General features: G+C 41.7%; 1 protein-coding gene across 3 annotated transcripts in view; it reads left to right on the top strand.

Moving 5' to 3' along the window:
* The window catches only part of LRCH1 (leucine rich repeats and calponin homology domain containing 1), a gene marked incomplete at both ends in the record, with an annotated part of 201,090 nt that extends 189,622 nt beyond the window's left edge, over positions 1-11,468 (top strand). For 2 of the 3 annotated variants that reach the window (XM_080690127.1, XM_080690126.1), the window contains one exon: positions 892-1,098. In XM_080690127.1, the coding sequence (XP_080546253.1) occupies positions 892-1,098 (207 nt within the window). Of the gene's footprint in view, positions 1-891; positions 1,099-11,357 lie in introns of those variants that run through there. The other variant, XM_080690128.1, reaches the window with a different exon arrangement.
* Between the last annotated feature and the right edge of the window lie 10,715 nt (positions 11,469-22,183).

Here is a 22,183-nt window from a genome sequence, read left to right as displayed (position 1 = left end):
ACATAAAATAAACTAGAGGTATGTGTTAACTTTCAGAGAGAAATAGTCAACATAGAGCAGGATAAAAGATATATTAAGAGAATAGTGTAGCCAGGGCCAGGGGCACACAACTGTAATCCCAGTACTTGGGAGGCTGAAACAGGAGGATCAGGTTTGTGGAAGCCTCAGCAGTTTAGTGAGGCGTTCTGCAACTTAGTGAGATCATGTTTCAAAATAAAAGAATAAAATTGTGCTGGAGGTGTAGCTTGGAGGTAGAATCCTCCTGGGCTCCGGTACCACCTCCTGTATCACACAGACATGAGAGAGAAGAAAAATGGGGATTAAACTTTAAAGCTTATAGTTTTTCCTTTTAGTAAGTTTTAAGTATTGAATGCTCCAAGTGCAAAGCTCCTACTTCTGTGCCATGAGTAAGGACAGTATCCTACTTGAATGTTAAAAGTGTTTGAAGCCAAAAGGATAGTAAATTGCAGAACATGGCCAGATATGGTGGCACACACCTGTAATCCCAGTACTTGAGATGCTGAGACAGAAGAATCACAAGTTCAAAAACAGTCTCAGCCACTTAGCCATACTTCATTTCAAAATAAAAAAATAAAAAGGGTCGGAGGGGTAGCTTAGAAGTCGAATGCCCCTGGATTCAATCCCAAGTACCAAGAGAGTGAGATGGTAGGTGAAGGATTTCTTTTTCCTATCTGCGTAAGATGTGTTGGGTATTCTACTTTTGTAATGGATTAAAACTCTTTGATGGTGGAAAAGCTTTACCTACTTGAAATAAGAAATAAGTTACTACCATTTGCTAGTAACCAAAAATGTGTGCTTCCTTCTGTTCTTCCTTGTGTTTTTAATTGTATGCACTGTCTCTTTCTGTTCTAATGGCTGCCCTCGGAATAGGCTGACCTCTGCTCTCCGTATGACATCCTGCACTGGGATTTCCGTCACATTCGAAAGACTGTTGACACTCTGCTGGCACTCGGGGAGAAACCCCCACAATCAACTTCTGCCCTCCGCTCCAGGGACCTGATAGGCTTCTGTCTTGTCCATGTTCTCTTTGTAGTGCTGGCCTATATCACTTACCGTTGGAATGCTCTATCTGCCTAACGCCTGCATGCACGTCCAGTGCTCTGCTCTGGCACCCTGATCCATTACAGGCTCCTCCCTCCATTTGAGCCTTTGCCTTGCAAACCTCCATCCTTGCCATCTCTTTAGTAATCTCCAGTGTTGAAGCTGAACCCTTAACAAATCACATGTTTCCAGAAGCACAAACTTTGTAGAATGTGGTTCCCATTCAGTAATTCCTCTCACTTACTGCTAAACAATGGGGACAAAAGAGTGTGTCTGTTGCCCCTGAACCACACAGTGCCAGCAGCAGTGCTGAGTGGTTCCTCCTCTCTCCTAGCGAGCTTCTGCTGCCCTGAGCAGGGGCAAGAGGGCTCCAGGATGGGCACAGATGGGGCTTTAGCAAATGGAAGTCTTGCCATTCAACTCAAGCCCTAATTCAGGACGGGGTGATTGAGTCATAGGGGGTCGCCTTGCAGAGGAGACAGAAAACCAACATTTTGGTCCAATTTGATATATTAAAATCTTTAATAATAACACTCTTTGCCATCTGGAGAAGGAATACTTTGCTGGCCTTTCAGTTGGACTCCCCCTGCTGCCTGCAGAGGGAGCTGTGAGGGACCCCTGGATGTTTGCTGCACTCTGGCACCCTTAGCAAGACCTCTGCCCTAAGCAAGAGTGCTGGAAGAAGGAAGTGCCTCCCTGTTACAGCGCCACCTAGAGGACTCACTTACACACCAAATTTCCATGTATTTTTCGCTTATTCCTTTTTGGGTCTGCTCTGAGGCGCCAAGAAAAGCATTTTCCCAAAGGGATTTCTATTTTTAAATAATGTAATGGATTATTTTGCTTTTTTTGCTGCATCACATAATAACTGCAGGTCCAGAATATGATGGATTTGACTGTATTCATTTTCAAATAAAGCCATGAGTCATGGAACATTCTTGGTCCTGGGACTTGGGTTACTATGGCAGGAGACAATAATAAGATTGCTCTTATTTTAGAAGAAATAGTTCTCATAATTACTTGGCATTTACATTTAACATTTTATTTCCAATGACATTTGTAGCAAACTGGTTTAAGTTAACTTAAAGGATCAAGTATCCCTGCTTTTGGAACAGTTTGATGAGTTTGTAATTAAAAGGGAAAAAATGTTGACTGTTATGTAGGCCAAGTTATTTCTGGATTCTGGGTTGTCTTTTTACAGTATGAGAAGGCTCCGCTTGAAGGTCAAGTCAGTATCCTCTATGCTTTAATTTATAGACTGTTTATATCTTAGGTTGAGAAGGTGACAGAGTTAACTTCTTCAAGGTAAATTTCTAGTTTACGAAGGTACGGAAACTCCTCCAACATGGCTACTAAAAAGATAATCTTATTTTTCTGAAAATTTTCATGAATCCAGGGTCATTGAGATTATGAAAACCTACATAGTTAAAAGCACTATATTTGTAAATTCCTTGCTTTCAGAACCCCCCCCCCCAGACAGAAGACATTCTTTACATGATAATATCTTGATTTATCTAAGATTTTTTCTTCTAACTTTGTGTTGATTGGTGAAATACAGGGTATGTGGAAGTTACCTCAGCTGTATCTGTATAGTTCACAGATGTACTGAAATGCCTCTGGTGCTATCTTGTAATCCTCAGTCTGTAACAATAAAGTCCCTTTGTACCATGTCTGACGAGCACCCTGAGCCATAAGTTGCTTAATAAACACATTTCGGGTAATTACTCTAAGCTTCTATTGGCCCACTACTACTTTTTATTTTTATGTGCATCCAGAGTACATCTCAGCATTTCCCTCCACTCTGCCCTTCATTAAGGCTTGCTTACCTTTAACCATCACCATTGTTTGTTTTTTTCCTTTTTTATGGGGGAAAGGAGTAAAAGTAAAACTTACTGGACTACTGTGTGAAAGAAAATACTATCACTAAGAACTTAGTAGAACAATCCCATACAATTAGATTTCATTTCAGTAGTGAATTAACATAGTTCTCTAAATACATGTACATTATCAATTCTGACGTCCAAAAGATTCTTTGAGCATACTTTGGGTTTTCATGTTATTAATTTATCTGAATCCATATGTGCTACCCTTCTTGCGATTTGTTGAATAATGTTGTTGTTGTTGTTGTTGTTGTTTTTCATTGAGTAGCATGGTGACTAGCAGAATATAGTTAATTTGACCCTTTAGGGAAAACGGTGATTGAACGGTCCTGCCCATTACAAAGCCATTAGTTTCTCTTGGGGACATTAGCCTCTCTCTGGTTCTTCCTCAAGATGCTCATATGCCAGTCCGCGTGCTAATGTGATGCCTGACACATTAATGGGGCTTGGCGGGGCACACCTGACCGACCTACTTAGAGTCTGAAAGGTGGTCAGGGATTCAGCTGTGTGACTTCTTGTGTATACGACATCTTCTTCTCACAAAACACCATTTTTTCCAATACTTCTATCTAATACATGATAAAGAGAAACAACTATTTATTTAGATTTTCTTCCCCCAAAGAGCCATTTGTGTTCTCTTCTTTTGGTGGCGGTTAGTAGCAGTTGTCCATTCATTCATTGCGAGGATTTCCAGAATTTGTGACAACTAACTTCTAGTAGTTCCTTTTATTTGTCCACTCTGTTTCCTTGAGAAATGGGACTGGGAAAGGAGCCAATTGAATCCCCAACTAAGATAATTGAGTACAATTTTATCATTGAGAAGAGATGAATAAAGGCATTTGATGTCCTGATGCTGTTTGTAAAAAATTAAATTTAGCATGTAGTGTCTTGGGTTATCCCTAAAATTCACATCAATCCCCCTTGAGTCATAAGGAAATATGTGTTTTATCTATGGGGAAAAGTAGAGATGATGTACTAAAATGTCTGGAGCCTAAAAGTGGTAAAGTGGTTACAGATTAGGAGAAAAAAAACTTATATCTTTTGTTTGGGGTACAGTAGGCTTAAACCTAGAGCCTTGTACATTGCTAAGCACATGCTCTACCACTTAAGTATATCACAGCTCCTGAAAAATAATTTTAATATGACTTTATTTAGGATACTTGATTTTAAAAATTAGGCTTCAGATTTCAAAATTAGTTTTTAATAAATGATCAATTCAGTATAAAGAATGTGTGCTTTATTCTTTAAAACCATCAGGGCCAGTCCTCTAGCTTTTCACAGTAACTTTATCCCTTCTTGTATTCATTCAATCATTCCTCAAACATTGAAGGAAAATTCTTTGTGCAAGGCCATGGGAATCTCTGGAGATAAAAAAAAAAAAAGAGTATGTCTTATGGTGCTGTTCTTCTAAAGCTTATAGTCTATAATAGGAGTCAGCAAGCTTTTTCTGGAAAGAACCAGATACTTAATGTTTTAGGCTTTTCTGGTGATGTGGTCTCTGTTGGGACTGCTCAGCTGGACTTTGTAGCATGAATGCAAACATAGATGATACAAAAATATGGATGGGTATGACTGTGTGCTAATAAAACTGTACTGACAAAACCCGGCTGTGGTCTGGCTTAACCTACATAATTGTGGCCCCCTGATCTAGTGGATTCTTAGCAAGTAAAAAGGAATCAGGAAGCTGGGCGTGGTGGCACAGGCTTGTAATCCCAGCTTTTGGGAGGCTGAGACAGGAGGATCCTGGTTCGGGGATAGCTTCAGCTACTTAGAGGCCCTTTGCAACTCAGTGGGACCCTGTTTCAAAATAAAGAATAAAAAATAGGATTGGGGGTGTAGCTTGGAGGTAGAATGCCCCTGGGTTTCCTCCCCAGTAATGAAAAAAAAAAAAAAAAATCAGGGTAAAAAGGACCTGAGGCAATTCAGGTACAGGATTCTATAAGCACATGTGGAAAGGGGGCCTTAACCCAGATGAGGACCACTAAGACTGAGAAGATATGTAAGAATAGCCAGGTTAAGGGAGGGAGTCAAGGAGGAGAGGACAGTGGAGGGAGAGCGGTACGCGGAGAACAAAGTGTTCTAGGGAGAGGAAGGAAGTAGAGGGCAGCCGTGGGAGGGAACCCAGGGAGGAGTGATAGATTCTAGGTCTATAAGAGGCTGACATAGTCTGTTTTACCTTCAAAGAAACTGGCCCTCAGTGGCAGAGTTAGAACTTCAAGCTCTCCTCCCTTAACATAATGCACAGACAACCTCAAGGCTCAATTTAGCCCTAGAACTTTACATTTAAGAAACGGGTTGAACAAAAATAAATATGCTGGCCGGGATGACTTCACTTCAGTCCCACGGCTCTGAAAGTGATGTGTCTCTTTATGAGCATAAGAAACCGTAGGGAGAGGAAAGCCAGGTGCTGATGGCAGCTCAGCCTGTTTCTCCCAGGCGCTCTGTCCCTGAAAGAGATGTCTGCCTCTTGCTAAGAAGAGAAGTCAAAGGAACTGAGCAACAGAACTAAGCTTTCACTTGGTCCTGCCTGATGTTGTGATCGATGGGATTTGCCATCAAAGAACTCCTGGGATAATTGGTCTCTTCCTGTACCGCAGCCTGAACGTCCACACTTGTGCATTAAGAACTTGTGAGAAGCCACACGATGTCTTGGAAAGAGCCCCAGCTTTGAGATCCAGTACTGCCCAGCTGTGTAACATTAGCAGGCTTACTTAAGCTCTCTCTATCCTGGTTTTCTAATCTACGAAATGGAGGTATCAATGCCTACCTTGCAGGATCATCCGAAAGAAATAACCAGTGCGGCCAGGCATGGTGGCACACATTTGTATAATCCCAGTACTTGGGAGGCTGAGCCAGGAAGATTGCAGATTCTTGGCCAGCCTCAGGTCCTCAGGAACTTAGCAAGACCCTGTTTCAAAAATAATTATAACAGGGCTGGGAGTATAGCTCAGAGAGAGAATACCCATGGGTTCAATCTTCAGTTCCATAAAAAATATAAATAAATAAATAAATAAATAAATAAATAAATAAATAAACTGTGCGAATCTCTAGCATTGGTACCAGGCATATAGGAGGTACCCAAGAAGTCTTTCACAGTTAGCGTTTGGTCTCCATGGTTTGCCTGCCCTTTCTAACCCTGTTTGCTGTGGTGCAGTAGAAGGGTAGGTCGGGGAGGGATGCAGGTGAATCTGATCAATTCTACCACTAGAGAAGTAGCACAAAACTTGACTTCTTCAGAGTCAGAGTGATATTTTTATTCAGGATACTACTTTATGAGTCTACTCTGTGCTTTAAAGAAAAAAAAACATTACAAAAGATGTCTATGGATACACATCTGCTGCCACATTCTCAAGAAAGCCTGTAGGGTCCTATTAACAGTGCAATTTAAGTTCATGTAAAGTCAGTGCACATCTACAGCTATTTCTTCTTTAAGCCCGTTATGCACAGGGGATCTCCTGGAAGGGCCACCGTACCTGCCTGGCCCTTGGAAGGCTCTTCTCTTCTCTTCTTGCCTAGAGCAATTCTACAGGAGCTGGTCCCCATTCCCACATCTGGGTTCACTCCTGAGAGATGCAGCAGGAGGGATTCATTGGCAGGACTTCTCGGTGCCTTGCCCTGACTCCCCAGGGCTGGCAGGCTCACCTCACTCATCCCTAGACTCCAAAATGAGAACTGGAAATCCCATGAGATTTCATCCCACTTCTGAAACGTAATAACCAGCTTGCCATGTTTTGTTTTGTTTTGTTTTAAAATAAGGTTTATATTTTCCTATGCTAATTTTCTTAAGTGCCTCCAACCCCAGGAGAGTAACCCAAGACCACCTCTGGGCATCTTTAGGGGATCTGAATGAAAAGAGGAAGGCAGGAAGGATTTAGGGGATACCTTTTTATGTCTTCTATTTACAGAAGTTCTCTGACTTACAATGGCTCAATTTACAATTATAATTTATAGGGCGTTTTGTTTGTTTTGCAAAAGGAATGCACATACAACCATTCTGTGTTTTACTCTCCATATAGTAGTCAGTAAATTGCATGAGATATTCAGCTTTTATCATACAGTCAGCTCTGTGTTAGGTGGTTTTGCCCAGTTGTGGTTAAGGTAAATGTTGTGAGCATGTTTAAGACAGATTAGGGCTACAGTGTTCTTGGTAGGTTGGATGTATCTTCAACTTGGTAGGCGTATCAGGATATAACTCTGTCATAAGTTTGGGAGCATCTCTACTCCTCAGGACTAGCTGTAGAAATGAAGGGATCCATCTGGACCCTGCACCTGCAGAGAACAGGAAGGTGAGAGATGCTGGTTGGAAAAATAAGGGCTTAGAGGAAGGGGGGCTTAACCTAACATTCTGTGAAGTCTCCAAATGTCCTCTTGGTAGGAGGCTGGAGCTCCACTACTTCCCCTCCCCCTGGGGCCCCAACCTTTTTCTCCCATGACCTCTAGTTTGCAACTTGGCAGAGTTAGTGCTTGTTGTTGGGACTGGGCCAGCCCCTAATTGGAGGAGCCAGATCCTCTCCAGTCATCCCGTCAGGCACGCTGCTCAGAGATGAGGCTCTTTGGAAATATCAATACCAGATATTGGTAAACACCGAGGTCAAGAAGCAGAAGTGTCTCATTCTGCTGCCTTGGGCAAATCCCTCATTTTACAATTTTTACTCACATGCCTTGTCCGGTGTTCCATTGATCTCTTAGTGTTTTTCTTACTCTCATTTGCTGAGATTATGTGTCATAGAGACCTTGTAATTTGATGCAAATAGTTTTTTTTACAGCTGTTTATCTTTTCATTAATTTAGGGTTTTTGACACATAGAAGCAATCAATATTTTAATCTTTTCCTTTGTGACTTTTTTTTTTTTTTTTCCAATACTAAGGGTTAGACCTAGGGGTATTCTACCACTGAGCTACATCTCCAGCCCTTTTTATTTTGAAGCACTGTCTCACTAAGTTCCTGAGGTTTACACTAAGTTGCTGAGGCTGGCCTTGAATCTGCCATCCTCCTGTCTTAGCCTCCCAAGTATTGGGATTACAGACATTGTCAGAGAAAATATCAAATATTCTCTTTTATTGGGAGCCATATTTTTTGAATTTTCTGCTTATCTCCTCATTTATTCCTTATAAATACATGAAATTGGTTTACTCTATTAAGACCCAAAGTCCAAGAATAACACCAAGTTGATATGTCTCCTAAGTCTCTTTTTATCTTTGGAGTTTCCTCCCTTTTTGGCTTGGATTTCTTAAAGAAACTGGATCACTCGTCCTGTAAAAGTCTCACATTCTGCTTTTCCTCATTGCTTTGTTACAGAAGTGTCTAACCCGTGCCTTTATTCCCTACATTTTAGATAAATTCAAAGTTTGGTCCAAGGTGTGGACTTTTTTTAAAGTTTAACTCTAATTCATTTTGAGTTGATTTTGGCACATGGTATGAAGTCAAAACTTAATTTCTCCAAATAATGCCTGTCTCTAGGAGCTTAACTGTACTTAGTAGCCATCTATAGTTTCCTACCAAGCCAGATGTTGACTCGGTGCTATGGAAGCCATAAGAGTGAGGAAGACATGTCCCTGCCCCATGGAACCAGCCTTGGCAAAGCCATGTCAGGGTCAGGTGACTTTCCTTTCCTGTGGCAGATGGTGGAGGAAGCCATGTGCTGCAGATGCCCCCTCACCGTGCCAGGAGGAGGAGTTGCCGTCCATCCCAGCTGGCTCATGGCTCCCAGCACAATGCACACACAACCGCTATCCCTTTTCTCAGTGACATTTGGCCACAAAGTTGGCAAGCAGCATAAGCTTGCCTAATATGCCACCAATAGAAGCATCCTATTCGGAGCCACAGTAGCTACATGAAGTCTGTTAAAAACGTGCTTTAAAGAATTGACTATCTTATATTGATGATATGTGGGCTTTTTTTTCCCCCAGTGCTGCGGATTTCACCCAGGGCCTCTTGCATCCTAGACAATAGGCAAGTGCTCTACAATAAGCTACAAGCTACATCTCTAGTTTTTTTTTTTTTTTTTTTTTTGTGGGTCTGGGGATGGAACCCAGGGGCATTTGACCTCCGAGGTACAACCCCTCTCCCTGCCCTATTTTTTTTTTATTCTTTATTTTGAAACAGGGTCTCACTGAGTTGCAGAGGGCCTCACTTAGTAGCTGAGGCTGTCCGCGAACCGTGATCCTCTGGTCTCAGCATTCCAAATGCTGGGATTACAAGCGTGCGCTACCATGCCTGGCTAGTTTGGGTTTTTTTGGCTTTTTTTTTTTTTTTTAGACAGGATCTCATTGCATTGCCAATGCAGGAACCGCTGACATTTTGAGACACTGAAGCAAGTTATTGGAGGTGCATGGCATGTCTCTGAAGGTCTTTTTAACCCCAGAGTGCCTGTGTGTGTGATGATCTAGCATAAAGGAGGCAGCAGGGAGGTCTGGTTCCTCAAGCAAGAGGCATACAGAAGGAAGTAGTCCGTCCCATGAAGAGGACTCGGCTTCTGCACTGACTCTGCTGCCTGGGCTTATGAAGATTCCATTCAGACCCTCATTTGAAAACATACTATTCAGCCTTCAAAAAAGGAACTCTCGTGTTGTGTGATAACATGAATGAACCTAGAAGGTGTCGTATTAAGTAAAATAAGCAGTGCTGCACAGTCTCACCTATGTAGTGAGTCTCAAAATGTTGATCTCATAGAAATTGAGAGTAGAATAGTGGTTACCAGGAGCCGGGCTTCAGGGGCTAGGGAGATGCTAGGGAAAGGAGACCAAATTTCAGTGAGACAAGAAGAGATCCATTGTACAACAAACAGAGTGACTATAGTTAATAATACATACTTGGAAATCCTGGGTTTGGGATTGGGGAGAACATACATAGGTCCTGGGTTCAAACCTTAGCATGGCAAAAATAAATAAATAAAAATTGTTAAGCCACTAGGCATGGTGGCGCACACTTGTAATCCCCGCGCTTGGGAGGCGGAGACAGGAGGATCGCGCAGGTTCAAAGCCAGCTGTGCTGGCTTAAGAGACCCTGTTTCCAAATAAAAATATAAAAAAGATAGGTCTGGGAGTGTAGCCCAGAGGTAGAAGGGCTTCCAGGAACCCCAGTACCACCCAAAAAAAAAAATTGTTAAGCCGAGCACAATGGTGCATGCTTGTAATCTCAGCATTTGGGAGGCTGAGACCGGAGGATCGTGGTTCACGGACAGCCTCAGCTACTTAGTGAGGCCCTCTGCAACTCAGTGAGACCTAGTTTCAAAATAAAGAATAAAAAATAGGGCTGGGGGTGTAGCTCAGAAGTCAAATGCCCCTGGGTTCCATCCCCAGACCCGCAAAAAAAAAAATTGCTAACAGTATATTTTAGGTGTTTTCACTGCACCTGCAACAGAAATGTATATGAGTTAATAGATTTTTTAGTTGGCTTGATTTAGCCATTCCATAGTGTGTACTTAGGTGAAAACATCCTGCAGCATCTTTTCCAAACCACAGACACACCCTGGGAGGAAGGAGATTCTTTTGTGTGGTGTCAGACCAAGGCCAAATGGCAAGAGCGTAAAATTATTTCGTCATGTTATTTTGTAAACTGGATGAATGGTTATACACACAAAGACATGAGGATTGGTTTCCCTGAGGAGAATGTGCTAGACATTTCCCAAGAACAAAAGTATAACACGAGAAAGTAATAAGACCTTTGTGATTTGACAGTATGTGTCATACTGTTCATAAATCATGAAGAATGGGTGCCTGTCTCCAAACATACTCGCATCCCAAAGATCACAGACAGGGCATAAAGTGAATTACATCAGGGTTGATAGTCAATATAATGGTGTGTGGTCTTTATAAACAAAGATTTGAGTTTCTTTCAAATGTGTAAGTGCTTGCTTGCAATGTTGCTTTATAAGAATAGAAGCTATTATATAGTCTTGGTGTATGGTTTCCACCTGAGTATGTAGTCAGTTATTTCACGTAAGCATTTCTTTTTTGTGGGGGCTGGGGCCTGGGGATGGAATCAATTCGACCTCCGAGCTCTACCCCCTGCCCTATTTTTTTATTCTCTATCTTAAAAAAGGGTCTCACTAAGTTGCGGAGAGCCTCGCTAAGTAGCTGAGGCTGTCTGTGAACCGTGATCCTCTGGTCTCAGCCTCCCAAATGCTGGGATGACAAGCATGTGTCACCACGCCTGGCTGATGTGAGCATTTCTTAAATGTTTAGCTCTGTTACAGATTTCAGGAAGGTTAGGAGCCTTTCTGAAACCACCCTCACGTGTGTCAAAACTCTGTGTCCCTGCAAACACAAAAAAGGCCTTTGCCATGGGCTGAAAGCCAAGGGCGGAACATAGGCCGAGGTGATGGACACGCATATCACAGTGCTGAGCCTAACTTACTGTCGTTCTATGATTTGGAATCCAGTCATCTAAAAACTGTTTTGTTCTTCTTTTTAGGAAAAACTGTGCCTACCCCATCACATCCTTGAAGAGAAAGGCCTGGTCAAAGTGAGCATTACCGTTCAAGCATTGCTGGACATTAGCATCGGGAAGGCTCTGTTCACATGAGCCCAGCCCTCTCCTCCAGACCTCTCAGACTTTCTCCCAGGGGGGCCGTGGACTCTGCTCCTGACACTGGCTCCACCCTCTCTCCCACTCGCTGCCTGGCAGCTCCTGACTCTAGTTGCATTGATAAAGGTTCTAGTCTAAGGGAGGCTCCCTGCCTCTTGGAGCTGACTGATCCCCGGCATTAAGACTTGACAGGTATTATCTTGAAAGCCGTGATGGAGCGGGTGCAGGACTGAGTTGCACATCATTGCCTTTCAACCTCCATCATCCCTTCCACACTCACCGACTGCCATTACCAAAACGCCAAGCACAACCGTTTTGCAACAAGGCACGTCTGTTTTACTAAGAACAAACTCATTATGGATTTAGTGGGGGGTTGGGGGAGGAATATAGTCAGGTTTTGTCACCACCAAATTTTTCAAGAAATTTCTTGAGACCATTGCCTTTTAAAAAACTATTTTCGACATACAAAATATTTATATAAATATTATTTATTAGTGAGTTGTTATTCATCCTTTGGATGCAAATTGTAAATTAGGAAACTATTTTATTACTGCTTTTTTGTGGTTAAACACTTTATTTTAATATTATAAATATTGAGTTATTTTCTATCCTCTTTGGTGTGCAGTAACCCTAGGTCTCAGTAATCATATTTCTTGGCGTATATGATTCAGAAAAAAAATTAGCAAAAAAAAAACAGGTGCTTCTGTGACAAAAAAAAAAAAAAGGTTTTCTGGGGAGGCATTATTTACACTTTGGTTTGTGGAACATTGGTCGTATTTATATTTCTGCATTCCATCTAGTTTCCTACATTCCAGCAGCCCTATTTTTCCCCAATATAATGAACTGACTGAAATCAAGAGAGCACTCCAAGGTTATTTGTAAATAGTTGTGATGGAAAAAAAGACATATTAAACTTGAAGATAAAATGTGAACAGTTTTTTTTTATTCATATTTCTTTCGCTATGCACAAAACATTCACATTTTAACACAAAGTAGTAGTAAATGTTAGCATCGTGGGTCTTGAAGTATAATTTTGCACTGTTACTTGGGTAATTGAACAGAGTCTAGCACCAAAGGTGGATGATGAGGAAATGGTATTATAGGAAAGTGGAGATGATGGAAAGATTGTTGTCTAACCATAAAGTTTTAAGGGAATCTTCAACCGAGTGATCAAAAATTGCTGAAGCACATAGGACCTGGGTCAGGAAACCAGTGCTGCTTCCAACTGCTAGTTTTAGAAGAGAAGATGATTCTGAGATGTGGAAGTGCTCCGTTTGTTAAAATGTAGTTGGTGGTTTTCAAAATAGCCTGATAAATACTGCAGGATCCATGGTCTTTGGTGGGAAAACTCAGGCGTGAGTGGGAGGCAGCCAGCCTGTGGGCTGCTACCTGCACTACTGAGGCAGCTAGGGGAAGGTCAAGTAAGTGGAGTGTGTGAGGCCGAGTGGTAGTGGCAGGCGTGCAAAGGGAGCATGACTGGAGGAAGAACCAGCCAAGAAAAGGAACCTGTCCGTGTTGGTCTGAGAGATTTACAGAAGGCTTCATGGGGCAGGATCGCCTGCATCGAGCAGTCACACTCACGAGCACGCGCGCACACACTGCAGTTACAGCGACCCCAATAATTAACCTTTCAACTTCCTGTGAATAGGACTGCACTTTTGCTTCTGTGAAAAGCCATTAGAAGTTTTTAAGAACAGCAGTTGCCAGATTTGTAAATGTCAAGGTGAACGTACAAGAAAAGACATCGAGAGGACAGTGTGCACTGAACACAGACCAGCATCCACCAGCACCAGGGCCCTCTTCGCAGGGAGGAGGGAGAGTTTCTGAACATGAACATTTAAATTGGCAGCTAGCAGTTATTTCCTGTCAAATGTACTGTGCACTTTAACCTAACTTAAAATATATTTTAATATTTTCCTGTACTACACAAATACCTGTCTTGTCAAATTGCATAATGATGTAAAGCTGAAAGGCATTTTGAACAAAAAGTGTATACGATTTAAGCAACATTCAGAGGTTGACTATGTATAAATGGGAATTTGGACTGCTGCACCTTCATGGGCATTCAGAATGCACAGTCCTGAAATATATTTTTACATGTATATATGGCAACATGAAGCTCTGTAATCATTGTTTTCAGAGATTTTTTTCAAAATTGAAGTATTTCTTTTGCTATTAATTTTTCAGTATTTTCTTGAAATTGGCTGTATAACACCAATGGCTTCAGTCTTTTGTAAAATGGCTTTCTCCCCCTTTTAAACACAGTTCTTGTATAGTTAAGATGTCTTCAAGATCCTTGTACACTGTTTAAATGTGCAATAAAATGTGCATGGCCAGCTGACAGTCCCAGAAAAAGACTGTGTATATAGTGCAAAATCCTTTCTTTTATTATTTAACAGCCATTAAAACTTTGGATTTGTTTGTATACCATCTTCTGATTGACTTCCGGTCTGATGCAACAGTTGACTTGTTATACATGCAGAAATCATAGGATGTCATTGCTGAAACAGACTGTAGCAATTATATCAATCATGACTATAAATGTGTATAAATGATAGGTGTGCATAAAGTCTGGATAATGAATACATATATTGGAAGAAGGTTTTTGCTTTTAATGATTATAGTTAATTATGGTCAACCCCAATCCAAAACTATTAACATTTGCCTTGGCTTTTTTTTTTCCTGTGGTATGGGAGATTGAACCCAGGAACACTCTATTATTGAGCTGCATCCCCAGTTCTTTTTATTTTGAAAGAGGATCTTGCTGTGTTGCCAAGGCTACCCTCACACTTGTCATCCTTCTGTCTCCGCCTCTCCAGTACCGGTATTACAAATGTGAGCCACCATTTCTGGCTTTGCCTTGATGCATAAGAGAGATCATGTTCACATAAATTATTCCAGATATTGAAATAATTTCCCTATTTTAACTTATTGTCAGTCTTACCATACAAAATTTGTAAATTAAAATGTATCATAGAGAGCCCGGCGTGGTGGTACACGCTTGTAATCCCCGTGCTTGGAAGGCGGAGACAGGAGGATCGCGCTGGTTCGGAGCCAGCCTTGCTGGCTTAAGAGACCCTGTTTCCGCATAAAAAGGTAAAAAAAAAAAAAAAAATAGGTCTGGGAGTGTAGCCTGTGGGAGTGTATCCCGGAGGTAGAAGGGCTTCCAGGAACCCCAGTACCACCAAAAAAAAAAAAAAAAAGTATCATAGAGACCCGGGTGTGGTAGTGTACGCTTGTAATCCCAGCGCTTGGGAGGCTGAGACAGGAGGATCGCACAGGTTCGAAGTCAGCCTCAGCTACTTAGTGAGGCTCTCAGCAACGTAGTGAGACTCTGTTTCCAAATAAAGTATAAAACAGGTCTGGGAGTATAGCCCAGAAGTAGAGAAAAGCCCCTGGGTTCCATCCCCAATACCACACACACACAAAATTTATCAGAGGTATGTGGATATAGAAAAACATGTATAGGACTTAGTGCTATCTACAGTTTCAGGTGTCCACTGGGGTCTTGGGGCAGATCCCTTATAGATAAGTGAGGACGTGTGTGTGTGTGTGTGTGTGTGTGTGTGTGTGTGTGTGTGTGTGTAATATTTATGCATGCACACCTCTCAGGATATTTATTTTCTTTCAAACAAACTTTCTGGAGCCACAAGAGATAAAACAAGAACCACAGGGATGCGGTGGGCATGGGGATGGAGATGGACATCCATGATCCTGTGTATCCTTGACTCGCGGCTCCAGAGGTATCTCTGAGGATATCTTAGTCCCCTGACCCATGTGAAAACCACAGAATGGGGCCTCTCACCCGAATCGTCTGCCTTTCACAGTAAGTCAGCTAGCAGCCAGCCATTTTAGGCAAGTCTGCTTCCAGGGGATGGTATGAAGGTAGGGACAGACAGCGCTCGAGCATGGGAACATGGAGAAAGCAGATCTCCACTCCAAACTGCTCTTTTCTCCTCAGACTCATCATTCACCAGTGTCGACTGGGTAACCACTGTAAGTCGGGTGAGGCCCCTGAACTGTGCTCCTTTAGAGCTGGGCTTCTGCTCATTCTCCCCCGTCGATAGCAGTGCGCACATGTAGCAGGTACAAGAAAACAGGTCGAAGAACTAACACATCATATACATCGGCTCATAAGGGCAACCGTAACTGGGTGAGGAAGAGATTTACAGTGCATACGTTGAGTCACATACCATGAGGACCCCTTACTCCTTATATTGATACCACCCACCTGGCTATTAAGGTTGCTTGGCATTGTGGTAGAAATCATATCTTGGGGGTGGGGTGAGTGGGTATGAATGCAGTGGGGGGACTGAGGGAGGAATCCAGTTGGGAAAAATCACTCAGCCTGTACTCTGTGCCATGAGGCAGGTCAGAATGACTAAATAAAGCTGGAATATCAGCAGGGTTGTTTTAGAATTCATGCTTAAAGTCGAAGGACTGTCCCAAAGTCTGGGATAGCCTCTCTGCACTATGCAGTAAGTTATGCCTAATTAGTCCATGCTAAAAGTTGGAAATGTTCTGTAGTCTGCCAGATTTTCTTTGAACATAGATGCTGTTTGGTTTATGGAGGAGTTATATCCTGTTAAACCCATTTTAAATTGAAGAAATCATAATGCACCTAAATCTAGTGCTATATTTTGGACCTAAAATTTACCCAAAGTTCCATGTGCTAAAGGCTTGGTTGCCAGACAGTGATGCTATTAGGAGGTGGTGGGACCCTTAGGAGGTGAGGCTCATGGGAGGGAGGTCAATATCCCCGTGCGGGGATATTGGGTGGGATCATGGTGTGCGCTTGCGCTCTCTCTCTCTCTCTCTCTCTCTCTCTCTCTCTCTCTCTCTCTCTCTCTCTCTCTCCTCTCTCTCTCTCTCTCTCTCTCTCTCTGTGTATGTGTATGTGTATATATAATCTCTCCCTTCTCTTTGGTACTGGGGATTGAACCAAGGGGCATTCTACCACTGAGCTATACCCCAATCCTTTTTATGTTTTTATTTTTATGTTTTTATTATTTTTATTTTTGAGACAAGGTTTTGCTAAGTTGCTGAGGATGGCTCAGAACCTACACTCCTACTGTCTCAGCCTCCCAAGTACAGAGATTACAGGTATACCTACCATGACCAAGCCTCTTCTGCCCACTCCTCCCATGATGTTGAGCTTGAGGTTCAAAAGCAATAAGGCCAAGCATCCATGGACTGAAACTGTGAGTTAATAAACTTTTCTTCTTGAAGAGTTATTTTTGTCGGGCCTTTTGTCTCAGTAATGGAAAGCTAATACACTGAGAGGACATCCTATCTCAGCAGTGCAGCACAGTCTAGAGTGTGGACCCTTGTGGGGTACCTGGGAGCTGAGGGCCACTGCCTGGCTGCCCATCACTTTCCTGTGTATCACTAGCCTGGGAAAAAAATCAAAATCCAGAACTCAAAAGTTTAGTTTTTAGCTGATGTGTATCACTGTCACACTGTCATAAAGTGGGAAAATTGTAAGTCAAAGCATGGATACTAGGGGACTCCACAGTTCTGAGAAAAAGAACTAGTGCTCCCCACACCATGCTTGCTCTGCTGTGCTTTGCCGAATCGAAACACTGGGTGGCAGTGTTTTTACTGAAACCATTTCAGAGGAGGCCCAAAACGAAGATGCTTCATTCTAAGAATACAACTGTTAAGCCACCAGTGACTAACAAGGCAATCTGCCTTCAACCCCCACCTGAACAGCCTATTTTATAACATGTTTAGTGTTGAAACACTCTCCAAAACCAGAAATGATAACCTTGGATTAACTGAGGAAAGTCTCTTGTCTCAGAGTTTCGCCATCCATGCCTTATTTTTTTTATTTTTTATTTTTTGGTGGTACTGGGGTTCCTGGAAGCCCTTCTACCTCCGGGCTATACTCCCAGACCTATTTTATACTTTTTTATTTTTGGAAACAAGGTCTCTTAAGCCAGTGGGGCTAGCTTCGGACCAGCACGATCCTCCTGTCTCTGCCTCCCAAGCACGGGGATTACAAGCGTGCGCCACCACGCCTGGCAGTCCATGCCTCATTTTTAATGGTGCTTAAATTTGTCTAATAAACCTAAGAAGATAAAAATCTTCAGTTATTAAACTGATTGAGTATACCATTATCATCCCAAGATGGAAATGTTAGGGTTCTATCATCACATACTATCATTAGAAAGTAAACTGCCCATTGTCTTCAGAGACAGAAGGCTGACACCTCGTGCCAAAGACGCATGAATGAAACAAACAAACAAAAAAAATCCTGTGGATTGCAGCACAAGCCAAAGACCAAAAGGACATTTTCTCCTGGGCTGGCCATGGCTACTAAAGGATAAGAAATTTACAAACTTGTTTTCCTGGAGCAAAGAACTGTATTTCTACAAATTAATAGCATAGATAATCCGTGTGTTGGCCATCACAGTGTTTTTTTCTCTTTAAAAGCTGTGGTTAAAGCCGGGCGTGGTGGCGCACCCTTGTAATCCCTGTGCTTGGGAGGCTGAGACAGGAGGATCGCGCTGGTTCGAAGCCAGCCTCAGGTACTTAGTGAGGCTCTCAGCAACTTAGTGAGACCCTGTTTCCAAATAAAATATAAAATGAGTCTGGGAGGATAGCCCGGAGGTAGAAAGCCTCTGGGTTCCACCCCCAGTACTACCAAAAAAAAAAAGTTGTGGTTAAGGAGAAGTTGTGGTAGAGGAATTTCAGGGGAGTGAGTATCATATTTTTCATGTGCATCACAATGTGTGGATTTTTATTTTAAAATGTATATATTGCCGTCAATATGTTCAATATGTATCTTATATAAGGGAAACACAAAAATACAACTTGTGCATGTGTGCGTGTGTGTGTGTGTGTGTGTGTGTGTGTGTTTGTTGCTGGGAATTAAACCCAGAGGAGTTCTACCTCTAAGCTACATCTCTAGCCCAACTGGCTATAAATATGAGGATTTATCTGCATCTTCTATTCTATTCCATTTGTTTATGTGTCTGTTTTTTGTGCCAATACAATGCTGTTTTCTTTCTTTCTTTTTTTTTTTTTTTGGTGCTGGGGATGAAATCCAGGGGCATTGTATATCTCCAGCCCTATTTTATTATTTTTATTTTGAAACAGGTCTCACTAGGTTAATGAGAGTCTTACAAGTTGCTGAGGCTGGCTGCGAACCTGCGATCCTCCAGTCTCAGCCTCCCACGTTCTGGGATTACGAGTGTGTGCCACGCTGCCCAGCATGCTGCATCCTTATTTGTGCACCAGGTCTGCCAGTCTCTCACCCACTGCCCTTGGCATCCTCACCACGAGTAGCTTTGCCTTTTTTTACTCAACCCCTGATTCTTCAGATCACTTGGAGGCTAGCCTTCAAAAATGAAGGCTTAAAAATAATTTAGCCGAGCGTGGTGGCACATGCTTTTAATCTCCGCGCTTGGGAGGCTGAGACAGGAGGATCCTGCAGGTTCAAAGCCAGCCTCATCTACTGAGTGAGGCTCTCAGCAACTTAGTGAGACCCTGTTTCCAAATAAAGTATAAAATAGGTCTGGGAGTATAGCATGGAGGTAGAAAATCCCCTAGGCTCCACCCCTAGTACCACCAAAATAAATAAATAAATAAATAAATAAATAAATAAATAAAAAACTGGCATTTTAAATTTTAATAAAATGGTTTGGGTTTCAGAAATCCCATAAAATAGTATAATCTATTACACACTGCACATCCCCAATGTGCTTTAATGTAAGACAGCCCTGAATATGAAGGTATCTACATTTCTATAATGCTAATATCCAAAACAGGTTTGGGCTCATTTGAATATGTTTATAAACTCAATCACAAAATCATGTCTACTTGTCACAGCTACACATACATATAAAATATTTTAGATGTCAGTTTTGAAATAGTAGTTATTCCATTATAAGATGCCATAAAATAATTTCATCGAAACGTTTCACTTTCATCTTTAATATCAGTGGCATGACTAGAGCCACTTTTCCTTCTAAGTGTTTTGAGATGCTATTGAACATATGGTTGATATGCCCTTTGAAAATTTTATCCCCAAGATAACCTTTTTTTTTTTTGTGGGTCTGGGGATGGAACCCATGGGCATTTGGCCTCCGAGCTACACCCCCTGCCCTATTTTTTATTCTTATTTTGAAACAGGGTCTCACTATGTTGCGGAGGGCCTCATTACATAGCTGAGAGAACGGCGATCCTATGGTCTCAGCTTCCCAAATGCTGGGATTACAAGTGTGTGCCACCACGCCCAGCCTATAACCTTTGTAATAGTTTTTTTCTTCGTATTTATAATCTCCACAAAATAGCAATTTAATACACTTTTAATGTGAACGTTATTGAAGTATAACATATGAGGAAAAGTGTATAAATCCTGTGTAAGCCTGATAAATACAAAGTGAGTATTCTTATGCAACAAGGACCTAGAAAGAGAACCTCACCATGGTCTCAAAGGTCCTCTCATGCAACCCTCCAATCACCTTTCCTTTGGACTCCACCTTTATTACGGTTAACACTGTTCTGACTTGTAATGCTGTAGAGGAGTTCTGCCTGGTCTGGAACCTTACGCAAAATACTAACTGAGTTGGGTGTGGTGGTGCACGCTTGTAATCCCAGTACTTGGGAGGCAGAGATTTCAGGTTCAGGACCAGCCTTAGCAACTTAGTACTCTGCAACTCAGTGAGCCCCTGTTTCCAAATGAAAAATAAAATAGGACTGGAGATATAGATCAGAGGTAAAACAGAGGTAAAACACCCCTGGGTTTCATCTCTAGTAAAACACACACACACACACACACACACACACACACACACACACACTTCAATGTTTTTTTTTTGTGGTACTGGGGTTTCTGGAAACCCTTGGACTCTACACTCCTGTACCTATTTTATATTTTTTTATTTGGAAACAGGGTCTCTTAAGCCAGCACGGCTGGCTTCGAACCTGCGTGATCCTCCTGTCTCTGCCTCCCAAGCGCTGGGATTACAAGCATGCGCCACCACGCCCGACTTCAGTGGTTTATATGGTGGGAGTCTGAGCGTTTTCATTACAGATGTTTAATTCTCTTCCATGTTGCTGTATCTAGTTGTAGTATATTTGTTTTCATTCATGTGGAGGACCTGATGGTATAAATAGCACCAATTTTACCCATTCTTCTGGAGATTGACATTCATCCTATTTCCAATTTGGGCTGTTAGGAATAGTGGTATAGTGAACATTAGGCTTCATATGTGTGTTTCTGTTGGTTATGCCTGGGAGTGGAATTGAGTGTGACAGGCACATGCTCAGCCTTACAGACATGCCCCTTCCCCAGCAGCATGATAGCTCAGGTCACCAGTCTTGCCAACCCTTGGGCTTTTCCGTTGTTTTAACTTTATTCACTTGCGTGGATATGTAGTGGCATTCATAGTAGTTTTGCTTTTCTCATCTTATGATGAGAAATGTCCTGTTTTGTGAAGTAATAAAAAAAAATTGGCCCATTTTTCTGCTGGATTATGTGTTTTTGCTTTTTATGAACCTGTGGTAGTGTATATATTCTAGATAAAAGCAATCGGTTAGATAAGTGTATTGCAAGGATCTCCACCCATCTTGTAGCTTGTCTTTTTGCTCTTAATGGTGGCTTTACTATACAGTACTGTTTCCTAAGGGTTTTACATAACCTAGGAAATCTATGTAAAAAAAAAAAAAAAACCCTTTGCCTGCTTTTTCTTCAAAAATTTGATTTTGAGATAATTCCTAGAAGCCCCCAAAACTAGCACTGGAAACCATTTTAGGTTGTTTTCAATAAAATCATTGAGATAGATCCACATAATGTTAAGAGACTTTGATGAAAAATTATTTTCTGTGGGGAAACTAATTTTACATTAAGGCACAGATAAAAGTTTTCTCTCCCCAGGCTGGTATTTGTAGCACATAAAAACAAGTTCAAATATATTGGCTTCCTATATATCCTCAATGGTCATTTATATTGTAAATGAAGTGTATGTTTTTGTTAGACATGTTAGCAATTATTTACTGAATATTTAAACATTTTGCATTTACCCCTTACAAAAGCAACTATTTTCTTATAATAATGTGCCAACTTGGCTAGGTTATAGTCCCTAGTTACTCAATTTAACATGAGTCTGGGTGTTGCTAAAAATTTTGTAGATATAAATAATGGAGAGAGAAAATCCCACCTGCAGACTATCGTTTACACCCTTGCAGACTACCCCCGGCTGTGATCTTCCTTTCCTGACAACTGTCCAATGAAGTGTGCTGACTTAGCTAGTCTCCAGTCTCATAAGCCAATATTTGTACAAAAAAAAAAAAAATCTCTTATGTATTATCTCCTACTAGTTCTGCTTTTCTGGTTAAAACTTCAGCTAATGATTTATTCACAAATGTACTAACAGGCAAAAAAAATCCATGCATGAGCCAGGCATGGTAGCACATGCTTGTAATCCTAGTACTAGTACTTGGGAGGCTGAGCCAAGAGATCGCAGGTTCATGGCCAGCCTCAGCTACTTAGTGAGGCTTTCTGCAACCAAGTGAGACCTTGTTCAAAATAAATAATAATAATAATTTTTAAAAATAGGGCTAGGGATGTAGCTCAGAGATAAAATGCTCCTGGATTCAATTCCCAGTACTGCAAAAAATAAAAATAAAAATAAATCATGCATTAAGTGATCTTCCTTATTAGAGGCCAGGAGACTAGAACCTTTTGTGTACAGCTCACTGTAGGG

This window comes from Muscardinus avellanarius (assembly GCF_963383645.1).
Source record: "Muscardinus avellanarius genome assembly, chromosome: 2".
Taxonomy (NCBI): Eukaryota; Metazoa; Chordata; class Mammalia; order Rodentia; family Gliridae; genus Muscardinus; species Muscardinus avellanarius.
Note: the sequence above shows the minus strand (reverse complement) of the source record. Positions and strands in the feature narration are given on the sequence as shown.